Here is a 25193-nt window from a genome sequence, read left to right on the forward strand (position 1 = left end):
AAAATTCTATATAAAAGTACTGGGTGGTGAATGCGGCTCGAAGTATAACTCGCCTTTTAAGCTACAAGCAGGCTTTCTGTTGTCGTGAACGATTACCACAAGGTCACGAAAAACTCATATAAAAGTATGGGCAGTGAATGAATGTTCGAACTGGAACTCGCCACTAAAGCCACGGGCCAGCTTCTTCTCGCCGGATGTACTACTTCTTAGGCAGAAGGATATGTCACTTAGTAAGAATTGCTCGTAACTGATCTACCGTCCATGTAATGAATCGATTCGCATTCCGTTCACCGTCATGACGTATGAAAAAATCACGTGTTCATTAGAATGTATTCGGCAGTGCATATCCTGTATTAGACTATATAGAGGTCTAAATATTTCAAGGCTAAAATTTTCGCTGATAAGCCCGAAACCGCGAAACCAGCGAAAATTTCCCCCTCGAAATATTTAGGTTGTACGGTAACTTTGGGTGGTGTCTGGGTTTGGGTTAATGCAGTGGGTGACGTCTGGGCACGAGACTAGATAGGCGTGGTAGTGCACGTGAATGGGTGATAAACGAAAAAGACTGGAACAGTTCTAGCTACTACATAGGGAAATCATTGCTCGTGTACGTCGTGGTGTGCAGTATAAATTTTGGCCAGTCTTGGAATTCAGTTGGAGTTGTGTGTAACCGCGAGCGTAACCGTTTTCCGTACTCTGTGTACATTGGAGAAAGGTGAAAAAACGTTCTTCAATTTCTGCCTAGATACGAAAGGTATATACAGTAAACCATAGTGTAACGTTATGAATCTCTAATCGATAAGCTCCTGTACTGAAATAAAGGAACACTTTATTGTCATTGTATTGCCATCATGAAGCTTTGGCTTATGCATAAGTAGCTTGTGAAAAGGGAGGGGCTATGAAAAAGAACTCTCCCCATCCATTGGCTAAAGGGGGCAGATTCTCTTAAGGATAAATAATTAGGCCACTGTTTGGTGATTTTCTGTTTGTCATTAGAAGATTCCAAATGTAAAGTGCGGTGGGTGGGTCATTACCTATAGTTAGTACTAGACTTATTTTCACGCCTCTACTCTCCAGGACCTGATACTATTTGCATAACAGGCAATTTTAACTTATATTAGCTAACTCAACATACCTACTGTAGTTGGCAACTATCCTCTTTAGATGATGCTACATTATACAGTAGTTGTCCTTTGTCACATGATCAGTTCCACTCAAGGATCAACTTTTTACTTGTAAACTTCATTGTACCAATCTGTCATATTCTGTTGGCTACACTGCACAAGGTAGCTACTTTATGAGTGTAGCAACCTTGAAAAACTGACTCAATATTTGGTTAATCAGATGAAATTATTAATAACAGGAAAATACGGGTGGCAGTAAAAATATATGTGGGCAATGAAAATTAAGTAGTGGCCTTAAATTTCTAGGAGTATAGCAGAATAACAGTTAAGATCAAGATAATAGCAATAAAATTTACTGTCAACAATGTACCCTACTAGCCCTTATGTATTCTATTATCTATGCTGTATTGTTACTTTTTGTGAAGGGGCAAGTGGCGCCAGACTAATAATATAGGAGTTACCAGTTATCATCTTCAGACTTGGCTGCAGTGGTGGTAAATTCCATGTTAGTGGTACACATAACATATAACTACAAAAATAACCACAAATTCCCAATTGCTTCTTGGGATAGAAATTGATCAAAATTTATGAGCCGTAACTCTTGGTAGCCTTGATCCTTTATCACAACATTAGAATTCAACCTTCCTCTGTGAGTAAACCTTCACCTAAAACTAAAAGCATTGCTAGTGTGGTTGCCTGTCGCTGCATCATTTGAGCATGAATTTGGGCTCCAAAAATTGGTTTTCGTCTATAAGCACCAAACTGGAGATAATTGCGTGCCTCTATTGTAACTTTATGATTATGATTATGATTAGATACTGGAAAGACAGCACTCAGTGCTGGTTACATCCAGGAGGGGGGGGGACCCTCAAAACAAAAAGGGGGTTAATTACAACAAATCTAGTCCAAAAATACAATTATTAAACTGTTCTAGTGACTCTGTATCGATGATGTGATTAGGGAGGTTATTCCATTACTTGATAGTTCCTGGAAAGTAACTCCGTTGGTAAGCAAGTGTTCTAGTTGGAGGAATTATATATCTGTATTGGTGATGCAATCTAGTTGGATATGAAGTAGGCTTGAAATACTCAGGGAGCTGGATAGATGGCAAAGCGTGATGTAATACTCTATATAGTAAGTTCAAACGATCAATACATCTTCTGCTCTGTAGGCTCTTCCAATGCAGTTGATCCAACAGGTAAGTGACACTACTCATTGGATTGTAATCCGATGCTACCCATCTTGCAGCACGACGTTGTACCTTCTCTAAAGTATTAATTAAGTATAGCTGGTGAGGGTCCCAGACACAACTAGCATATTCCAGCAGAGGACGTATTGATGTTAAATAGGCTGTTATCTTAACTTCTTTGGAGCATTTACTTATATTACGTTTAAGAAAGTTGAGACTTTTAGTTGCTTTGCCGCAAAGATGATCGATGTGGTGGGACCAAGACATTGATTGGTGGAATATGACCCCTAGATATGGATGCTGACTCTTCAGTTCCAGAGCTTTATTGTCAATGCTGTAGGTGGTGAGCATGGGAGTTTTGCTTCTTGAACAACGTAGAAAAACACACTTTTCAACATTTAGTTTCATTTGCCAAGTTTTAGCCCAGTGGAAGACTTTATTTAGATCTTGTTGTAGGATACTATTGTCTTCTTCTGAATCAATAATTCTGTAAATAATACAGTCATCGGCAAAGAGACGAATCGAGGAGTTGATATTTGTAGATATGTCATTGATGTAAAGTAGGAACATTAATGGCCCAAGTACAGTGCCTTGTGGGACACCTGACTTTACTGGAACAAACCTGGAAGTTACATTATTTAGCACTACTCTTTGTTTGCGTTGTGTTAGCCAAGCCTTAATCCATTGATGAAGGTCTCCTTGTATTCCATAGTGTGATAGTTTCTGTAATAATCGTTTATGAGGAACTGAGTCAAAAGCTTTTGAGAAATCTAATAAAATTAGATCTATTTGTTTCTGTTGGTCCATTACCTTTAAGATTTCCTCTGTTAGCATTACTAGTTGGGATTGACATGAGTACTTAGGCCTAAAACCGTGTTGGTAACTTGCTCACATCACAGTAGTATTCCATCATCAATTGAAAGAGGTAAATGCAAAGTGGTTAAATTTTGAACATTTCTAACCATCTATCTGGGTGAACCAGACATAGGGCAAATTATGCCGAAAATCACACCTTGACTCTTCTGCCCACTTTACTACTTAAAATAGAAACCGTGACATAAAACTATTGTAAGATTCATAAGTGTACTGTAGCTAGTATCAAGACACACGGTAGTGTGTCGTGCGGCCCAAGAAGCCGGCACGTAACACCCATGAGTATATTGACAGGAAAAAAGAAAACGCAATTTTCGCACCTCCGTAGCTCTGTGCTTCCTTGATGAAACAAGACGATTTTTTCTGTGGACATGCCCTCCAACTGCAGCACTCCACATTCCAAATTTGAGCGAAATCGCTTTGCGCGTTCCCGAGATATGCGACTTCAAAAAATGGCTCAGTTTCTTCGTTTTTTTTTCTTCTTATTTTTCTTTTTCTTGTCGCACACTTACAAAAACTGCTATAAAACTCGAACGCCATATCCGATTGCCTTGGAATTTGGCACACAGAAGGGGGATATAAAGGCGCATCTCGGTACCAACTTTGGCTGGAATACGATAAACAGGCAAAGAGTTATGAGCGATTATTCACGAAAAATAACACCAATATGTTGTCACGCCTACAGGGTAAACCGCGTATGGGAAGAAGCTGAAAATCGGTGGGTGAATAGGTTAACTATTGAACCTCAAACCTTTTGTGGTTTGAAAGAAATCGAGCTAAAAACCAGGAAGATACAACGAAAAAACCAACAGTGTGTAACAATTACGCAATCGAGATCAGCTAATAAAAAAACGACTGCTTGCCACGCCTACCAGATAAACCGCTTGGGGTAATGCTTTGAAAATCGTTGTACAGATGGAGTAATCATCTTAGAAAGGCTCATCAATAGTGTAGAAGAATCAGACTTAAAGCCACGGAGTTATAACACGAAATCCAACTTGATGCAGCAAGTGCGAGATCGAGATACTCTAATAGAGCAGTCATCCTAATAGAGCAGTCACCCTGAAGAGAATTCAAGAGATCAGCTAGAAATAAGAAACCTGTATAGAGATCAGCTACACACAAGTCACCCTGTAGAGAGATCAGCTAGAAGAAGTTACCTTGTAGGGAGTTCATGCAACTATGGAAAGAGATAGTTCAGCTAGAAAAAATCACCTTGTAGAGTTCAGCTACAAAGAAACCACCATGTAGAGAGTTCAGCTACAAACAAATCGTCCTGTGGAGAGATCAATAGAAGAAGTTACCTTGCAGAGAGTTCAGCTACAAAGAAACCATCATGTAGAGAGTTCAGCTACAAACAAATCTCCCTGTAGAGAGATCAGCTAGAAGAAGTTACCTTGTAGAGAGTTCAGCTACAAACAAATCACCCTGTAGAAAGACCAGCTAGAAGAGGTCACCTTGTAGAGAGCTCAGTTACAAAAAACCACCATGTAGAGAGCTCAGCTACAAACTAGTGACCTTGTAGAGACATCAGCTAGAAGAAGTTACCTTGTAGAGAGTTCAGCTACAAAGAAACCATTCTTTAAAGAGCTCAGCTGCAAACAAACCACCTGTACAGAATTCAGCTACAAATAAATCACCCTGTAGAAAGATGAGCTAGAAAAAGTTACCTTGTAAGGGGGACGGCGTGATAGTAGTAGCCTTCTGCAGCGATCTACGTGAAGGATTGCCTCGTAGTTTACGGATAACTCAAGCCTGTCGTTAACCTTCAAGTCTATTTACTGCACACACTAAAATCACGTGCTCATTTACATTACATCATACACTACTAATTCTATATAACGCTATACTAATGTAAGTCAGTCCGTGACATCTTCGGGGGGGCCGCCAAGTTCCTTGATCCAGTGTTTTACCTTGTCCATACCCCTCTCTGCGGCTCTTCGTTTAGGACGTTCCCTTCCACTATTCTTATCTTCACTGTTGGCTGCACTGTTAAGTTTATCATGAGACTGAGAAGTTTTGTCACTTGCTGTCAGATTAGAGGATACTTCTAAGGGAATAAGTTTAGCTATAGGACGATTAGTTCTTCCATGTGTTGTTCTAATGTTTGCAGCCCGGACCAGTCCATCATTTCCCTTCAACAACTCTTCCACTACTGCCAATCTCCATGAAATCCTAGGGCTCTCATCATACACTAATACAACGTCACCTTGCTTGATTCGTTGGTCATTGTTCCCTGAAGCTCTGTGATGTTCTCTGAGTGAGGTGAGGTATTCGTGCCTCCATCGGAACCAGAACTGATTTAGCAGAGCTGCTTGTATCTGTGCTCTTCGAGTTACTTCTGAGGAGTTGCCAAACGTGGGGTCATCTATTTCTTGCTTCATTACATACTCGTGGGGAAGTGACACAATACGACGACCATGTAAAAGGTGAGATGGGGTTAGGGGTTCATCATCGTCTAGCTCTGAGGACACGTATGTCAAAGGTCTATTGTTTAGAATGGCCTCAACTTCAACCACCAGTGTTTGAAGGACTAGGAGTGAAACTCTTGATCTGCCAAGCACCTTCTTCAGGGCCATCTTGGTGAGACCAATTAGACGCTCCCACCAGCCACTGTACCAAGGAGCACGTTTTGGTATAAAACGCCATTGCACACCACGTCTCCCCAGTGCTTCAGTAAGGTGGTCTGATTTCAATAGCTGTTGTAGATCTTCTGCAGCTGCTGTATATGTTGAGGCATTATCGGACACCAGAATTTGTGGTAAGGATTTGCGGCTAGAAAACCTCCTAAATGCAAGTAGAAATGTTTCCACTGTCAAGTCTGTCACAACTTCGAGATGGATAGCCCTGCTTGTAGCACATGTAAATAAACATACATACACTTTGGCTTCTGAATTCATATGTCGTACATACATTGCACCGGTAAAATCAATACCTGTGACCTCAAAGGGTTCAGACTCACGTGTTCTGATCTCTGGTAGTGGTGCAGGGTCCGGAATGGTGTATGGCTTTCCCATGTGTCTACAACAAGTAGTGCAGTGGAGGAGGATTGACTTGATACGTTGCCTTCCAGTTGGGATCCAGAATTTCTGTCTGATCATAGTCAAGGTTGAATTGGTGCCGGCATGAAACAATCTGACATGAGCATCTAAGATGATGAGAGATGTTAAATGGTGCTTTGGTGGTAATAGCAAAGGAAATTTGGCAGTTGCACTTAGGGGGGCATTGTGAATTCTGCCTCCACAACGAAGTAGTCCATCATCAAGAAACAGGCGTAACTGACGGATAAGGGTGTTTCTCTTCCTACGAGACTTGGTAGTAATGTTGACTAGAACATTGCTGTAAACTTCTTGTTGGCTTGTCTTGACCCACTTCACTTCAGCGTAGCATAGTTCAGAAGGTGTCAATGGTCCTGTTGATCTTTCCTGATGTTGTGCTCGGCAGTTTGCAATGAATCTCAACACATAGGCTGACACTGCTAGTAGCTTGGAGAGAGTGCTGTGTTTGGAGATGTCAATTACACATTGAATACCAGTAGGATGTGACTCTGAAGCATTGGATGGTTGAAATTCTGTGGCAGTGACGGCTAATGCTTGCAGTTCAACAGTAGGTGAGTACTGCCAAGTAGGCCAACTGTCATCACAAGCAAGCCACTGGGGTCCGTGTTTCCACAATTCAGACAACTTCAGTTGTGAAGCGGTGATTCCTCTGGTCAGCAAATCTGCAGGGTTGTCCTGTGTTGGGCAATATCGCCAAGCATGTGGTTCTGAGAGGTGGTGAATTTCAGATATGCGGTTGGCTACAAATGTGTTGGTCCGTTTCTCACCCTGTATCCAGTGCAGGACAATTTGGCTGTCTGACCAGAAACAAGTGGATAAACTGAGAGGGTGAAGAGCTTGTAAAATAAAATTGCATAGTCGCACTGCTGTGAGAGCACCCATCAGCTCAAGTTTAGGTAATGTTAGTGGTTTGAGGGGTGCGACCCTGGACTTAGCCATGACGAATGAAGTACTATTTCCTCTACAAATGAAAGCCACTGCTCCATAAGCTGTCAGACTGGCATCAGCAAACACGTGAAGTTTGTCAAGTTGATTTGACAAATTGACTGTAGGGAAGTACTGCCTGGGGATCTGTACACTTCTGGCATCCTGGATATTCGTTGCTATGTTCAGCCACTGTGTTTGGTCTTCGTCGGATAGTGGTTCATCCCAGTCCAAGTTACGTTGCCACAATGATTGCATAAATATCTTGGCTCTGACTGTCACGGGAGACAACAGTCCTAGTGGGTCGAAAACCTTGGAGGACTCCTTCAACACTTCTCTCTTTGTGACTAGTGAAGTGATACTTGGAATAGGTGACTTGGACGTGAGGTGTAGAGTGTCTGCTTGTGTGTCCCACTGTAGTCCCAAGACATTGACTGGGTTGCTCAGGTCTGCTACCTTGTCTCTGGTTGCTTGCTCTGTGAGTTTGCAGCTGTTTGATGCCCAACTTCTTAGATTAAAATGTGCCTCTGTCATTATGGATCGAGCATTCTTGTATAACTGAACAGCCTCTGATTCTGAAGAGCATCCAGACACTATGTTATCTACATATAGGTTGGCGAGCATGTTCTGGGCAATGGGTGAGTTGTGCTGGGACAAATGACAGTGTAAGGCAGCATTTAACATGAAAGGTGAGCACACAGCACCAAACAAAACTACTCTAAATCTGTAAGTTACAAACTCACTCTCTGGGTCCTTTGGGTTACTCAGCCACAGAAATCTTGTCCAATCTCTATCATCCTCATGAAGAGAGATGTGCAGAAATGCCTTCTCTATGTCTGTACATATTCCAATGGTGTGAAGGCGGAAACGAAGAATGATAGAGCACAGATCATTCAGCTGGGGTTGGCCTGTGAGCAAACAGTCATTCAGACTTGGTTGATTCCTGGCTTGATGGCAACTGCAATCATAAACTATCCGAAGCGGGGTAGTAGGTGAGTCTTTGCGGACAGCATGATGTGGAATATAGTGGCATCTAGAGGTGTTGGTTGGGTGTTCTACTTTCTCGATAAAGCCACGCTGCTCCTGATCAGCTAGGATGTCATTGTACTTGGCAAGTAAATGAGAATTCTGTGCCAGTTTGCGAGCCAATATTCTTGTTCGGTGAATACAAGTTGAGAGATTTGTCGGAAGGGGAGCATGATTGTCCTTCCATGGGAAACGAGCACTGTATGAACCATCAGTCAAGCGTGTCACATTGTTGGCAATGTATGTGTCAAGAGTACTGTTAGTGGATTCCTCCTTTGGCGTGATTCCTACCGATTCTACAGACCAGAATTGCTCTAGGTTAGGAGTAGGTTGAGCTGCAACATGAAATGAACTAACAACTGGCTTCCTTGCAGAGGGTGTCTCTATTGGACCTGACAGAAGATAGCCGAGTTTGGATTTAACGGCAGTAGGACCATTGCCTCTGATCACATGGTCCTCCACAATGTTCCAATATTGGTCAGCTCCTATTAGTAGAGTGATAGAAAATTGATCAGTTGGAGGAATCGGGTGAGCCAAACGTAATCCTTTGAGATAGGGGAGGTTCGTGAGTGATGTTTGATCCACTGTATGTATCGGTGCGGCAATTGTCGGCACAATCAGGACGGTTAATGGTAACAGTTTACCAGAAATACTATGGAGGTTTATTGTTGCAACATCAAACTTGCTCGTGTTGCTGGTACCACTACCAAAGGTGGACAGGGAAAGTTCTATACTGTCATGTGGTTGTATCTGTAAGCATTCTGCTAAGCCTTTGGTAAGGAAGGAGCGTTGAGACCCCTCATCAAAGAGGATATTTGATTCCACATATGTGCCTCCAGCTGAAATGGTAGCTACTGCAGTCTTGAGCAGGCAAGTGTTGCTGCTTGCCAGGTGTAGTGAAGCTGATGTGGTTGGTTCTGAGACAATGGTACTCAAGGATCCTTCTGTGGTAAGAGAGGTTGATTCAGTGTTGGGTCCAGGTCGAATGGTCTCCTGTTTCTTCGAATTGGCTTCACTGCAAAGGCTGGTATGGTGCTTACGTTGGCACTTGCGGCAGCGATACCTTGAATTGCAGACACTGACTTTATGCTTCCCAAGACAGTTGAAGCAGAGGTTCTTCTCGGTTACCAGCTCCTTGCGTGCTTGACTGGTTGCTACGGTCTGGCAATCTGAAGGGGAGTGGGCTCCCTTGCAGAAAACACATGTGCGTTGAGCAGGTGTACTGGATCGTCCTGTGTGTTTGTTGATGGCCTTACTTGTGCCAGCATGAAAGGCTGCAGTGGGGTGAGTACTCTGAAAGGCATGACCTGTCAAAAGTTCTGATTCAAATACCCTGACTTCCTTCTTGATTGCGTTTTGTAATTCTGTCAAGGTCCACTCATCGCTGTCATGTTCTCTAACCATAGTCTTCCTTGTAGCCGGTGGTAACTTGTTTAGAATTATTGGGACTAATAGATTCTCATAGGTGTCTGTGGCTTTGCCCAAGGAGGAGAGACTTCTTACATGTCTTTCAATAGTGTCATAAAACTGCTGCAAGCCAGTGAGTGTATTAGGGGGCTTTGGAAGATCTATAAAGGCTTGCATGTGGGCTGCAACTAACTTGTGAGAGCTGCCATAGCGGTCTTTGAGGAGTGTCAACGAGTGTTCATAATTGTCACTTGTCAATGAAAATCCAGCAACAACTTGAGAGGCTTCACCGCGAAGAAGTGATTTGAGATTGTTCAACTTCTGGACTTCAGAAATAGCAGGGTTGCTGTGCACAGCGGCATCGAAGCCATCCCAGAAGGGCTGCCATTCCAGTGCGTTACCGGAGAAAGTAGGTAAATCAAGCCTGGGTAATCGCACGGTTGTGTTAACTGCCTGTGTGACCTGTGACGCTTTGGTAGGAGGATGAGGACTGGCTGATGTGTTTGTATCTGCTTTCATTGTCAGTGATGAAGTATCAGAGGAACGTGAAGCATCTTTGGTCTCAACTGTGTCTGTTTTAGATTCTAGTGTTACTGGTGGTTCTGTGATACTAGCACTAGGTGGGCGGTGTGTTTCTGTATCCTTAGGCTGTGGTACGACTGATATGGGTAGTTCCAGTACCTGAAGACGTTTCTGTAGTCGCTTCCCTTTTGACAGAGTCCTTGATATTTCTGATTGAAGTTCTTCTGATTCCAATACCTCCATTTCCAGTTCATCTTCGTTGGTTAAAGCCAAAATCTGCTTGTCTAAATCTGTCAGTATTGTTTTCTTCCTGTCCAGCTGTAAGATCAGTTCGTCGAGTGTGTCAGCATCGTCTTCTTCAGGTGTAGAGGTGGTGCACCGTTCCAGTAACTCGTTGGTAGAGGTAAAGAGACGTTTCAGGTGAGCGCGGTATCCACGACGAGACTGAACGAGGCGTTTGAGTTCATCGGCCATGGTAGAGGCTCCAGTCGGCGTTGCTGTGGATGAAACAAACAAAGAAATGTTCTGAAAATGTTTCGCTTGCCTTAGTTGGTACCGTTAAACTGCCACGGTACCACGACGTTTAAGTAGCGAGTTAACAATGAGACTAAGGTGAAACGAATCTTCTCCCCTTACAGCACCAGAAATAAGGGGGACGGCGTGATAGTAGTAGCCTTCTGCAGCGATCTACGTGAAGGATTGCCTCGTAGTTTACGGATAACTCAAGCCTGTCGTTAACCTTCAAGTCTATTTACTGCACACACTAAAATCACGTGCTCATTTACATTACATCATACACTACTAATTCTATATAACGCTATACTAATGTAAGTCAGTCCGTGACACCTTGTAGAGAGTTCAGTTACAAAGAAACCACCATGTAGAGAATTCAGCTACAAACTAGTGACCCTGTAAAGACATCAGCTAGAAGAAGTTACCTTGAGAGAGTTCAGCTACAAAGAAACCATTATTTAAAGAGCTCAGCTGCAAACAAATCACCTATACAGAATTCAGCTACAAACAAATCACCATGTAGAGAGATCAGCTAGAAGAAGTTAACTTGTAGAGAGTTCAGCTACAAAGAAACCATCATTTAGAGAGTTCAGCTTCAAACAAATCACCTGTAGAGAGTTCAGCTACAAACAAATCTCCCTGTAGAGAGATCAGCTAGAAGAAGTTACCTTGTAGATCGCTCAGCTACAAACAAATTACCCTGTAGAGAGATCAGCTAGAAGAAGTTAGCTTGTAGAGAGTTCAGCTACAAAGAAACCACCATGTAGAGAGTTCAGCTGCAAAGAAATCACCCTGTATAAAATTCTGCCACGAACAAATTGCCCTGTAGAAAGATCAGTTAGAAGAAGTTACCTTGTAGAGAGTTCAGCTACAAAGAAACCATTTTGTAAAGAGCTCAGCTGCAAACAAATCACCTGTACAGAATTCAGCTACGAACAAATCACCCTGTAGAGAGATCAGCTAGAAGAAGTTACCTTGTAGATAGTTCAGCTACACACAAATCTCCCTGTAGAGAGATCAGCTAGAAGAAATTACCTTGTAGAGAGTTCAGCTACAAAGAAAACTCCATATAGAGAGTTCAGCTGCAAAGAAATCACCCTGTAGAAAATTCTGCCAGAAACAAATTGCCCCGTAGAAAGATCAGTTAGAAGAAGTTACCTTGTAGAGAGTTCAGCTACAAAGAAACCATTCTGTAAAGAGCTCAGCTGCAAACAAATCACCTGTACAGAATTCAGCTACAAACAAATCACCCTGCAGAGAGATCAGCTAGAAGAAGTTAACTTGTAGAGAGTTCAGCTACAAAGAAACCATCATTTAGAAAGTTCAGCTACAAACAAATCTCCCTGTAGAGAGATCAGCTAGAAGAAGTTACCTTTTAGAGAGTGAAGCTACAAACAAATCACCCTATTGAAAGATCAGCTAGAAGAAGTCACCTTGTAGAAAGTTAAGTTACAAAGAAACCACCATGTAGAGAGTTCAGCTACAAACTACGTAGCTACCTTGTAGAGACATCAGCTAGAAAAGTTACCTTGTAGAGAGTTCAGCTACAAAGAAACCATTCTGTAAAGAGCTCAGCTGCAAACAAATCACCTGTACAGAATTCAGCTACGAACAAATCATCCTGTAGAGAGATCAGCTAGAAGAAGTTACCTTGTAGATAGCTCAGCTACAAACAAATCTCCCTGTAGAGACATCAGCTAGAAGAAATTACCTTGTAGAGAGTTCAGCTACAAAGAAACCATTCTGTAAAGAGCTCAGCTGCAAACAAATCACCTGTAAAGAATTCAGCTACAAACAAATCACCCTGTAGAGAGATCAGCTAGAAGAAATTACCTTGTAGAGAGTTCAGCTACAAAGAAACCATCATGTAGAGAGTTCAGCTGCAAAGAAATCACCCTGTAGAAAATTCTGCCAGAAACAAATTGCCCTGTAGAAAGATCAGTTAGAAGAAGTTACCTTTTAGAGAGTTCAGCTACAAAGAAATCTCCCTGTAGAGAGATCAACTAGAAGAAGTTAACCTTGTAGATAGTTCAGCTACAAACAAATCACCCTGTAGAAAGATCAGTTAGAAGAAGTTACTTTGTAGAGAGTTCAACTACAAAGAAACCATTCTGTAAAGAGCTCAGCTGCAAACAAATCACCTGTAAAGAATTCAGCTACAAACAAATCACCCTGTAGAGAGATCAGCTAGAAGAAATTACCTTGTAGATAGTTCAGCTACAAACAAATCACCCTGTAGAAAGATCAGTTAGAAGAAGTTACTTTGTAGAGAGTTCAACTACAAAGAAACCATTCTGTAAAGAGCTCAGCTGCAAACAAATCACCTATACAGAATTCAGCTACAAGCAAATCACCCTGTAGAGAGATCAGCTAGAAGAAGTTACCTTGTAGATAGTTCAGCTACAAAAAATCTCCCTGTAGAGAGATCAGCTAGAAGAAATTACCTTGTAGAGAGTTCAGCTACAAAGAAACCATCATGTAGAGAGTTCAGTTGCAAAGAAATCACCACTACCCAAATTTCAAGGCAATAGCTATTTCCAATCTGAAGTTATCAATTGTCAAAGTTGGCAAATTGGATGTGTGTGGAAGACCCCTTTTCGCAAATCCGATCACATATGTATTATATATATAATTTGTACATTTACTGATAAAAATATTTAAAGTACATCTACTTCATCTTTTCGTCTTCCTGTAGTAAAGAAAAAAAACATAGGTTAAAAAAGTCCCAAAGCTGGCCATAGGCCGGCTTTGGGGTATACAAATACAAAAAGAAATGAAATCTAATCCAAAACAGCCAAGCTGTAAAAAAAGTGTGCGGCCCTCAGAAAGGCTATGGTGAAAAAAGATGTGAAATCCAAGGTGGCGGCCACGAAATGGCTGTGATGGTAGGTTAATGGTAAAAATTTTAATAACGACAATTCAGGTGAACTTTGTGCAGCACAAAAATTCACCTGAATTGTCGTTATTAAAATTTTTACCATTAACCTACCATCACAGCCATTTCTTGGCCGCCACCTTGGATTTCACATCTTTTTTCACCATAGCCTTTCTGAGGGCCGCACACTTTTTTTACAGCTTGGCTGTTTTGGATTAGATAATACATATTATAGCAACATTATTGTCATGTGCAGTTTAACTACAAAAGCATTTAGCCAATCCAGTCAATCTCACATGACTGTGGTCTCTAATGATACAATGCCTAAATTGTGCCAACGTATACAGAAAGGCATGTGCAGATGTTGTTAATAGTACTGCACAAGATGTTGAGTGTTAAAATCACAATAATAGTGGATAACACATGAGCTTGATGTTATTTGATGTAGCACCTTTTAGTTTTATTTAACAGCTCCTGACAAAAATAATCTTCTATACTTTTAAGCATCTCACTGTTGTTTTATGCCAAGATTTCTAAGTTGGTTGGGTAAGCTATGTTGTCAGGGTGTGATTTTGGCTTACTTCGCCTTATTTCGGGTTCACCCAGATGGTTAGAGATGTTGAAATTTAACCGTGCTTTGTATGTTACTTCTTTGTTGATGGATGAGTGCTACTGTGATGTGAGGAAGTTATGGTTATCATTCATTTGGTGTCTTGTAAATCATGCTCAAGTGATACAGCGACAGGAAATCTACCTCACCAATTAAACTACCAATGACTTTAAATGAAAGTTTACTCACAGAGGAAGGTTGAACTCCAGAACTGTGATAAAATTTCAAGAGTTATGGCTTGTAATCTCAGATTTGGTCGATATTTTGATCAATTTCTTCTACCCAGAAGGCAATGGAATTTAGCACCACTGCAGCTGTGTTTAAGTGATAGTTCATCCAACATGTAGCGACAGTTAGCAAAGATATGTCACATTGGTATGAAGTAGGGCTGCAATGGATGTTAAACTTAGTATACATACTAATCAATTTGTTCCTGAAATATATGCAAAATTTATAGTAGCTGCATTTATTAATCAGTTTTACATAGCAGAAGAGGCCATCTTGTAGAAATATAGATGGTAACCAAAATCATTTTACTGTACACACTTGTAATGTACTAGTAAACGAATACCTGTTCTTCATGATTCAACTTGAGTAACTGTTGAAACTGAGCTGAAATGGCTACAGAATCGTTATTTTCAGAAAGTGTACATATAAGTATTATATATGGTTATCTTCTGGCAAAATAAACATATTACAAAAGCTAGCAAACAAGCGTAACATATATATGAAAGTAACTAGTAACTAGATACTTTTCTGAAGTAACTACCCCAACTCTGGAAATAGCCACAGTAAATTGTTGCATGTCGCATTGTTATACATATATACTTGTGTTTAAAATGTGGTATCATAAATACAGGTACTTCCACATGACAGGTACTAATGTTGTCATTAGCTATGAATGTTATCTAGGGTTGTTGTGCTCAACTAATAGGTAAAGATCTAGCTGGATTCGCTGCACAGGCTTGAATTGTCACGTCAATCAAACTTTATGTAGGGTTAATTGGCAATGAAAAAATCAACCTCCTTCAGTTTGGGTCTACTAGTTTTAAAGGGCAGGTTTGCTACTGAGAAAATTCCTTCCGTTTGGCATATAATTGTGCCATAAACTTCAAGGAATTTTGGCTCATATACATAAAAATGGGCAGGAACGTCTAGAATGCTGTCCTTTGTTTTTTTTAGTTAAAGGGCGAGGTGTTCTACAAAATGCATACATGTACTTAAAAGGTAATTCACTGTACTTTAAATTTCACTAAAACAACACATGCATGGGCAGTGGAAGTGGGGATGCCATCCATCTATTTTACAGGTGGTGCTATGCACTCCCAGTTTCAGCACCCGAGTGTGGTGTCACGTGAACTGCATGGTTTCCGGAAACTGTCAATCACGATCGATGTACTCTAATAGAGCAGTCACTCTGATAGAGGAGTCACCTTATTACAGTTTAACTGCTGAAATGCCCGAAAAATTTAATCTCCTACACCTACTTTTCAAAATGTAGGTCCAGAAAAGTGTTTGAGATAACCTAATCATTCATGTTGTTAAATGAGCTTAAGGTGGGTGATATTTTATTGGAGACCCGTCAAGTCATAGGAGGCAGAAACTAAGTAAAGCTTTTAGTATCATTTACAATAATAGTTCATGTGTCAACACTACAATTGGGATACTTGCAGCATTCGTTACCCCAAGAATTGCATCTGTTTTCAAAAGTATAATGTCTACCTTAAAGCGTGCAGTGCAAACAGCAAGGGGAATGACCATATTATTTGCCTGCAGTTTTGATGTTGGATTGATCAGACGGAGTAGGTGAAGAAAATACAGAGGTTCTTTTTCGTTGCTAACCCTATGTTTTTGGACCTTCCTCACAGCATAGTGATGCAATTGCAGTCCCTACTGCAATTTTGAGATTGTTTACTATCTGGCTGGTGGCGATGAAATTGTCATGTCGATAAAGAATACGAAATTCTACAGTTGGACTGGATATATCAAAGCTGACCATTCTCTGCAAGTTGGTTTTCATCATGGCTCATTACAATCCCAAATGCAGCAGCTATTACAAAATAAGTATTTACATCTAATCCATGTTTCCTATCTTGCTTAATGTGTTCTTGCACCTGGGAATCCAGCACTGCTCCAATTAGCAGCGACCTTTCAAGGAAATTTGTATTGTCTTCTACAGTCTCATCAGGGTCTTCAGCAGTTTCAGTTGACAATCATTTGGGCTACTTAAATGTGGAACAGTACTGATTCTTACACCTTCTTATGGAGGTTTCTGTTAGCCTGCACTATAATATCACATAGCCGTTATGTTAGATTATAAGAATCAAACATGGAGATTTTCTGCCACATGGTTTCTTGTTCAATTTAGCTTCTACTTTGGTGATGGCCATTTCAATTGCCATAGGTGGCATCTTCTTGCTCAGTGGGCCAGTTGGATCAGACAAGCCACTCAGCAAAGATGACTGAGATGACAATACTTCAAAACACTGGAATCAGATCCTGTTGCCATATTCCATCTGTTGTTGCCAAGGTAGTTGCATTTCGTCACCTGTTGTAGAAACTAGTCTGTTGATCAAATGCTCTTGGGACCATCCAAACTTCACAGGCCTACCGGTTGCCTTTTTCTTTCTCATGAGCAGTGTAAGTGGCCTGGAAAGAGTTCCATACAATATCTGGGATGAATCTACCAGCAAGCCCAATAAAGTTCTTTATTTCCTCACACTCTTCAGGGCTGGAAAATTATTATGTAACGGCCCATTGTACCATCAGCACCGTCAGTATAAATGTATACCACTTTAGCCACCTATTGTGTTTGGTGGAACTTCCTCTTATTGTACAAGAGCACCTATATATTTTGCAAATATACCTAAATTCTGTTTAAGTTTTGCTCAGCGTTTTTTTTTTCCCGCTACAAAGCTATTAAATGGTGGAATGCACTGCCACTGGTGACAAACCACATTAATTCTCCTTTTAACAAATATGTGGATGCTCTTAGACAGTATAATGACTCACTTTATTGATTGTATGTGTATATAGTCTTTTTGTTTTTGTTTTATAATTTTGTTGATATGTCTGTGGTCATTTTTGTATTGCTTTGGTTTTTACTGATGTGTATGTGAAGTGTTCCTCTGGGCAAGGAAGAACGGCTGTAGTTGTTTGTCTGGAGGTTAAATATATAGCAAGACTGAACAGTATAGGGCCAAATAGTAGCAGCACTAATACTTGTGAGGGGTGTCTTTCGTACGTGCATACACTACAGGGGAGTGAACAAGAACACAGTCCCAGATCAGTACCCTATACCAAGGATCAACGAGTTGATCAGCAAGGTAGGGAGAGAAGCCAAAGATTTTCACCTTGCTGGACTTAATGAAGGGCTACAGATGGCTGAGGATTCTGAGCCGAATACCGTTTTTACATGCTATATGGGGTTGTATCAATACCAGTTCGGTTTTAAAAATGTGCCTGCTACCTTCATGAGTCGTCTATTTTCTAGAAAGATCGCTGATTACTTTCAATAGAGAACACATAAGTCATGCTCATGTGGTGAAAAATAGACTTAAAGAGATTCGTTCAAATAATCTAAGTATGTGTTTGCCACAATGGGGATAAAGTACTTGGGCATACACTGACTACAGAGAGACAAAGTAACTGCTTGATTTGATTTGATTTGGTTCAGAGCACGTACGAAAGCTGCCTGGGAGATGCTCGTTTAATACAAAATTGGTATGTCCAGTGCCACTCTTTCTTTTGATGTGGTATGCACCAGTTCACCAGTCATAATTATATTGCAAAAATGTATAAACAATCAAGTTAGTACACAAAAAAGTTAAAGAATTTTAGGAAATGAAACAAGGGAGCCACTTACACCTGCAGATGTGCTTATACCTACTTCAGTCATGGGTATAGAGGGATTAAATTCCAATTCCAGTAGTATACTTGCAGACTCTAATCAAGTTTAAATTTATTTTCCTTGTATTTGTAATAAATTATTACAGTAGGTAAAAGTCCTTAGCTGCTGATGCAATGTACAAATTCATTTATTAACAGGTGTGGCAGCAGTAAAAGTATTCCTCCAAGAAGTAGCAGGAGTTTCAGTGAAGGGCAGATGACAATGTCCAATACAGGTGAGTAAAGCTTCCAGTGTGTGTGATAATTATGTTGTGGTTTAAAATGGCAGATCAAACACCAAACACTGTTTATTGTTTACTAGTATTGGTATAACTTCTTTACCATGCAGAACTTACCTTACACCTTGTAGTTACACTGCTTAGTAGGGTTCCCCCCTAAAGTAATGTATGGAAAGCAAAAATCACCTTTACAAAATAATCTTACTCCAGTCAACATCAATTACAGCATTAAAAACACAGAAAACACTTACAGGGGTATTATTTTTTTTTTAAATGCCATATTTGAAATTTTGTCTGCCAGCTTACCTGCCTGATCACAGTTGTAAGGCTAGAGGCCAAACAAAGCAGCACATGACCACCATTTTTACACCACAACAGCAAACCCCCCAGTGGGATGTGCCTTCTGTAGTTCTGATGAATCTCTGCCTTCTGTGCTTAGCCATTCCTTTTATCTTCAATAGTTCATAAATAGGGAAAGAAATCATGACTATCACTGGATTGCTATCAGGGACTGATATACTGCTGCGGTCACAAAAATAAAGCTACTACATCCTGTCAGCCACTACTGACTGTTTAGCAGATTTCTCCAAGATAGTAGCACTCAGTTAATAGGTTTTGCATAATAAGAATGTGCCACAATGCAACTGTAGCATCAACTGTACCATCTAAGTTTTACGTGTCTGTTTCTTAGATGTTACAGAGCCTTAACCTTGATCTTTACTTGTGGTGGTCCCTTCCCGCATGGCCAATTCTCGAGCCTTCATTTGTTTCGTCATTGCTTCTTAGTTGTTTTTGCAGTTGATTCTTTCTCCTGAGACTTCTCTGGCCTTCCACAAGGCCGTTTACCAAGCTGCTTGGGCTTCTGTGTACATGCAATGTGAAAAGTTCTGATCACGTGACAGTCTGTGCAGTATTATAGTTAAATTTTGTGAGGGGCTTTATGCTTGGTACTATGCAGTGTAGCCGCACTTGGTCAGTGCATTATCTAGTAGGTCTATCAAAGCCAGAGGACTCCACACAGTTATTTTTGATAGATCATACAGGAGTTCTTCTCCATTATTCAATGTACTCCTAATGTTTACTGTAGAACAACACCTGTTGCTGTCAGTTATATTATTCTTTGCACTTCTTGTTTTGTTATATATAGTGACGAATGTATCTATGCATGTGGGTGATATTCTGCAAAAAGGTAAAAAATCTAGAGAAAGTACTACAAAGCTCAAAATTTTCTGAAAAGAGAAAAGACATATCTTCCTCATACAATGCTGAATCTGGCATACCAAATCATGCAGTGTGATATTAACAGGAACCACACTAATGAAAGTTCTGTATGCATAGCTCTGTGCTACCCTAAATGAATGGGACAATTTTTACAGCAGGCATGCCCTTCACTCTCAGTACTCTACATATCATATCTAGGCAAACTTTCCCAAAATACATACTGTGAATGCTATCCCACTAGGGACCTGTGAGAAGGCTTAAAGCCTGTGAATACAGGGAGTACATGTAAGCTCTTGGGTTCAATTCTATTATTTTTTGCACAGTTATGAAAAATACCAACACATTATCCAATTGCCTTAAAATAATAGCACACTTAGAAGAGGTCAAAAGACAAGTTTGGTATGAATCTGACAGAGGCATATTGGTCTAAAATAATACCAATCTGTTTATCATGCCTACAGGATAAACTGCTTATGTCAATGAGTTGAAAGTTGGCCTGTGTGTAGGTTAACCACCATATGTAGGTCCATAGCTTGACCTTTTTGTGGTTTGATAGTGTGTATAGGTCAACCACCATAACTTAAACCTTTTGTGGTTTGTAAGAAATGGGTGTAATGACAGTGACAGTATTATTAACTTTGGAACTTATGTATCTATCACATTATTATGTCTTTGACATTTGTAGGCATTGAACTTCTAACTGTAATCTGTTGTTTATTTGTCATTTATGTAGTGGTTCCAACTATTGCAGTATTAGGCAGTTACTGTGCTGGCAAGACATCTATAGTTCACCGATATCATTATGACGAATTTAAGCTGTTTCCTGCAGCTTGCGGTTTTGTCCCTCATGTTATAGAAAAAGATGAAAGAAAATTAATGGTACTGGACACAGAAGATTATATGTTTCACTGCCTTAAGAATTTTGATGAGGATCCACTTTTTTCAATGTTTATAAAGAATGTACAAGGTATTATGCTAGTACTTGATATTACTAACAGTTTCCACAACGATCCTATACTACCTGAAGGTATTATTAAAGTAGTAGAAAGGCTCAATCTAGTGATGTTGCTGGTAGGGAATAAACTTGATCAGGAGTCTGAACGACAAATTTCTTATGAGGAGTGCCAAAAAGTTGCTGAAGAGCATGGTTTTACATATGTTGAGGTGAGTGCCAAAACAGGATACAACATCAACAAGGCTTTTCAAATGTTAAGTGCATTAATCAGTAAGGATCCATGGAGATTGGTCAGTAAAAGACCCCACAGAGTATTATTGAATCGAAATATTGGCGATGCCATAAGGGAACACAAAACTATTCAAATTAGGTTTCTTAAAATATTGCTAACTGGATCTGGTGCAGCTGGTAAGACCAGTTTTTGTCACTTACTATTAAACCAAAAGTTTAGGAAAGATCACCACAGCACCAATTTGGTACATACTAGTCATGCTATAACAGTTACTAAGGCTGTTATACAGTCATCATGTACACCAAGTGCAACAGAATGGGTTCAACTAGGTTTTAATACTGAGATAGATTACCTACAATCATTATTTTCTATGTCATCAGCACCAAGAGAAATGGCTACCAGAGAAATGTCTATCATACCTACCAGTTCTCATAGAAAACCATGGGAATTTCTTAAACAATTATTTTCATCAAATACTAGTAATGTTGAAAGAAAAATACCAAGTAAACATTTGTCAACTTTTGACAGAATGGTGCAAAGTTGTGTTCGCTCACAATTTGACAGCTCAAGTTCTTTATTACACTACTGTCCTGAGGATGTTCTAAACATTATCACAATCCTGGACACTGGAGGTCAGCCAGAGTATATACATTTATTGCCTGTGTTAAATCTCTCCCCTGTAATTAATTTTATTATTCATGACCTGTCAAAAGATCTTACTGATCAAGTAATGGTAAAACATAGTCAAGATGGTAAGCCAACATTCACCCCTTATCCCTTGAGTTATTCTAACCTTGATATGATCAAACTGTTGATGTCAACAGTCAATGATTCTGTAGAAAGAGATTCATCTTGTATTCTGAAGACTGCTAAACCCGGGACTGATAGCAACTGCTATCTGTGCTTGGTGGGGACACATGCAGACAAGGTAACTCCAGATGTAATTACAGTCAAAGCAGACAAATTAACTGGGGTGGTGGATAATATGAAATGTAGAGCGTCAGTGTGGCAAAGAGAAGATGGCAGTGTTCTATTTCCAGTTGATAACACAACTGCTGGTACCAACCATGAAGACCCTAATGCAATGCTGATTCGAAACAGAATAGAGGAATTAGCTTCTAAAAGAAATACATATGAATTACCTGTAACATGGATGTTATTAAATCTTGAAATTCAACAAGTTTGCTCTAAGAAGTCAATGTTTTATATTTCATTTGATGAATGCCTTACAATTGCTAGGACTAGTGGGTTAGTCTTTAATCCAAGGGAAGTTAAGAATGTTCTCAGATATTATCATTTATTAGGAGTTCTGTTGTATTATGAAGAGGTGCCAGGATTATGTGATTATATCATTACTGACCACCAGTGGTTATTTGAAAAATTAAGTCAAGTTGTGTGCCTTGCTTTCCAGGGCACATACAATGATCATTCTGCGGCACAGAGGTTTAACTATCAAGGCTTGCTTTCTAAAGATGTTTTTCAAAATGTCAAATGGGAAAGTGATATTAAATGGGAATCTTTTTTATGTCTTCTTGTTCAAATGAAGGCCGTTGCCACTGTCACCACTAAAGGACAAACAGAATATTTTATACCTTTTGTTCTACCTAATTACAGTGATCAGCAGAAAAGTGAACTTCTTTTCCAGTATGGGCATCTTAAAGGAGATCCTTTTCTGATACGTTTTAAATCAGGATTGTTACCTAGGGGATTATTTTGTTCTCTGATAGTACAACTACTTCAACCACCAACAGAATGGCACCCTCACTTTTCACAAGGTGACACTCACCACACTTTTAGAAATCTTATCACATTTGCTTTACCAAATGCTTATTCCTTGTCACTGTTTGATAAAGTGTCTTGTTTAGAAATACAAATACGCCATAAAGAAAGAGATTTCAACTCTCCTGGTCATTACAAAATACTAAAGAGAGTGGAGCGCTCCTTAACCCTAGCATGTAAACACTTAAAATTTAATCACACAAGATTGGAGCATGGATTTTGGTGTACATGTCATGACAGTCTTGATGGTCATATTGCCATTCTGCCAACTTTTTACTTTATACCACCGCAATTTGCTACATGTAGTCTAAACAGTACTAAACATGTGAGATTGAACCAATCACATTTACTGTGGCTGACCAACAAAGTTTTTCCCACTGAAAATGGTAAGTTATGGTGTGATGATGTTTCTGTGCACTGTCTTCGTGTGCATGTGTGTTGGTAGAAAGTTTACCTTGTTCAACATTGTCTATCATTTTTATAGGACAACTATGCAAACCAGAAACTAACGTTCAAAAAGATTTACCTGATGCCACTCAAGGAATTACCTGTGACAACTCAACAACAGTGTCTTCTCCACAGTCCACCACTAATATCAAGCTATTACGTGAGATAGTAGTTCAAAAAGTAGCAGCTTACTGGGATGAAGTATCTGATTATTTAGAGTACGAGCCTGAATATCAACATCTAATACGGAAGAAGTGTCATAATGACCCAGAGGAGTGCTGTCTAGAACTGTTGAAGGACTGGTTTTCCAGCAGCAGGGGAGTATCACCAAAGTCATGGCCTAAACTAGTTAGTGTTTTAAGAGAAATAAAAGGTCATGCATCAACAGCTGAAAAGATAGCAAAAGATTTAGCCAAAGCAGGAGTCGCTGGAGTAAAACCATGCGAAAATGCTACCATTTAATATTTAGGCTATATGCATTAACAAAGAGTACATTGCTACCTGTTATAATAACTATATGGTGTTTGCATAATTATATGCATTTAAACACAGTGTTACTACTTGTTGGGTTATTGGTATTAAGGTTAGTACAGATGGACTCTATGCATAGCGCATAGAATAGGACTGAATAGTACCACATGTTTTATTGTGTGCTTAAGTTACTAGTTGGAACTTAAGGGAAATGATGAGGAAATACATGGTGTCAAATGACAAGGCTCAGGGTTGGAAAAGAAGGAAGATTATACAGTCAAATTTATATGTGGTCAGAATTTCCAACCATCCACAAATGAGTGATTTCTGTCTATGAGTTAAAAGTTGATTAGTGGTATATATAATATATTATGTCAAGGTAGAATTTTGTAGGCAGTCAAGTTGTAGAACATCAGCCAGGCAATCACAGGTCTCAGGTTCAATACTTTATGCCCATGCCAGTTTATGTTTCCTTCAGCAAGATGATATGCTTTGTGACACTGTGCATGCATGCTCCATGGAGCTGTTAATGTAACTTCATGTGAAATACGTAGCACTGATCATGAGTGCTATCGGGTGATACGAGTCAGCATGGGCAATGGGATGGTAGGTATCACAGGTGAAGGTGTTGGCACTTAAAAAGTTCATCACTTGGTATAGATGGTTGGATTTACTTCCACGGTTACCACCAAATGTTATGGTTGTTGTGTTGGCTGGTTTCCCAGTTAACACCTTATCATCATTTGCTTGACAAATCAATTTCAGTGGTTATATATTGAAAGAAGTTGTTACATGCATGGTTACAGCATTGAAGTTTGTTGATACCTGCAATACTTCTCCCATGTTACCATGTAGTTAATTTATAATTGCTTTTTCAAGCTGAATTAAATATTGGAGCTGCTTAGGAGCTCCTTACTGATATAATTATAATGTAACACCTCAGTACATAAACAAAGCTACAATGCATGGTAAAGTTCTCCCGCCCAACTATATTGCTGTGATGAAATATGAAAAATGTGTATAGTTGCAGTGGTGGCTGTAATGTTTATTTCACCATGTAGTTCAAAGAGCAAAGTTATGATTTAATATTGTGTAAGCACGGGATGCATGGTCACTATGCGAGTTTTCCAGACAGCTTTGTTAAGCTAGTATAAATGACTAACTATGTACGTACATAAGTATAGAAAGCACCTGACTAAGTATGCTACCAGAGTCTTATTGGACTGGTACGGTATATCTCCAGCTGCAAGATACCATGGTATTGTTAGTTTTACATGTGCATGCAGACGCTTCAACTTTCATGCTCAATATGTAATTACAAATAAGAGCATTTCAATCTACAATTCAGTTTGTAGCTGAAGAATAAATTTTCATTCTTATTGTTTACATTTTTCATTACTTTGAAACTTAGCAGGCAGAGATAACACATAGATAGTTTCGTCATATTGTAAGTTTGGATTTCAAGGTTAGGATATGAATTACAATTTTTCATTGATCAGGGAATGAAAAGTGTAACAAAATACCAACCATGATATGGCAAGATGTTTGGCACAATGGTGAGATAGATGTCTGAAATCATGAAGAAGAGATTCCATATATAGCAGTGTACAAACCGGTCGTGATCATTTTTATCACTATGTGTAATATGTGCTAATAGTATAATTATATAGCTACTGCATGCTTGAGCTAGAAAACAGAATTAGTTAGTATAGTAGCTATGAGATCTAGCTAAGCTATGCAATTAGTATATGCTCCCCAAAGAAATTTGAAAAATAAACTAAATTTGGTAGCAATTTTGTACATGTTTATGAAAAGGAAACATGAGTGCTACTGAGCTGA

The 25193-nt window shown here is 39.7% G+C and overlaps 2 protein-coding genes across 3 annotated transcripts; one reads left to right on the forward strand and one right to left on the reverse strand.

Moving 5' to 3' along the window:
• The first annotated feature begins 540 nt into the window (after nt 1-540).
• LOC136267171 (uncharacterized) lies at nt 541-23501 on the forward strand. Of its 2 annotated transcripts, XM_066062260.1 has the most exons (4): nt 541-754; nt 18170-18246; nt 20204-22822; nt 22921-23501. In XM_066062260.1, exons 2-4 carry the CDS (start codon nt 18228-18230, stop codon nt 23343-23345), a joined length of 3063 nt encoding a protein of 1020 aa, XP_065918332.1. In that variant the 5' UTR covers nt 541-754; nt 18170-18227; the 3' UTR covers nt 23346-23501. The 2 variants fall into 2 exon arrangements, with proteins under 2 accessions (XP_065918332.1, XP_065918331.1); XM_066062259.1 differs by lacking the exons at nt 541-754; nt 18170-18246 and having other exon boundaries at nt 20122-22822.
• On the reverse strand, nt 5046-10598 carry LOC136267634 (uncharacterized). The gene has a single exon (XM_066062790.1). It carries the CDS (start codon nt 10596-10598, stop codon nt 5046-5048), a length of 5553 nt encoding a protein of 1850 aa, XP_065918862.1.
• Nucleotides 23502-25193: the final 1692 nt, after the last annotated feature.

The sequence above is a fragment of the Dysidea avara genome, chromosome 9 (genome assembly GCF_963678975.1).
Source record: "Dysidea avara chromosome 9, odDysAvar1.4, whole genome shotgun sequence".
NCBI lineage: Eukaryota > Metazoa > Porifera > Demospongiae > Dictyoceratida > Dysideidae > Dysidea > Dysidea avara.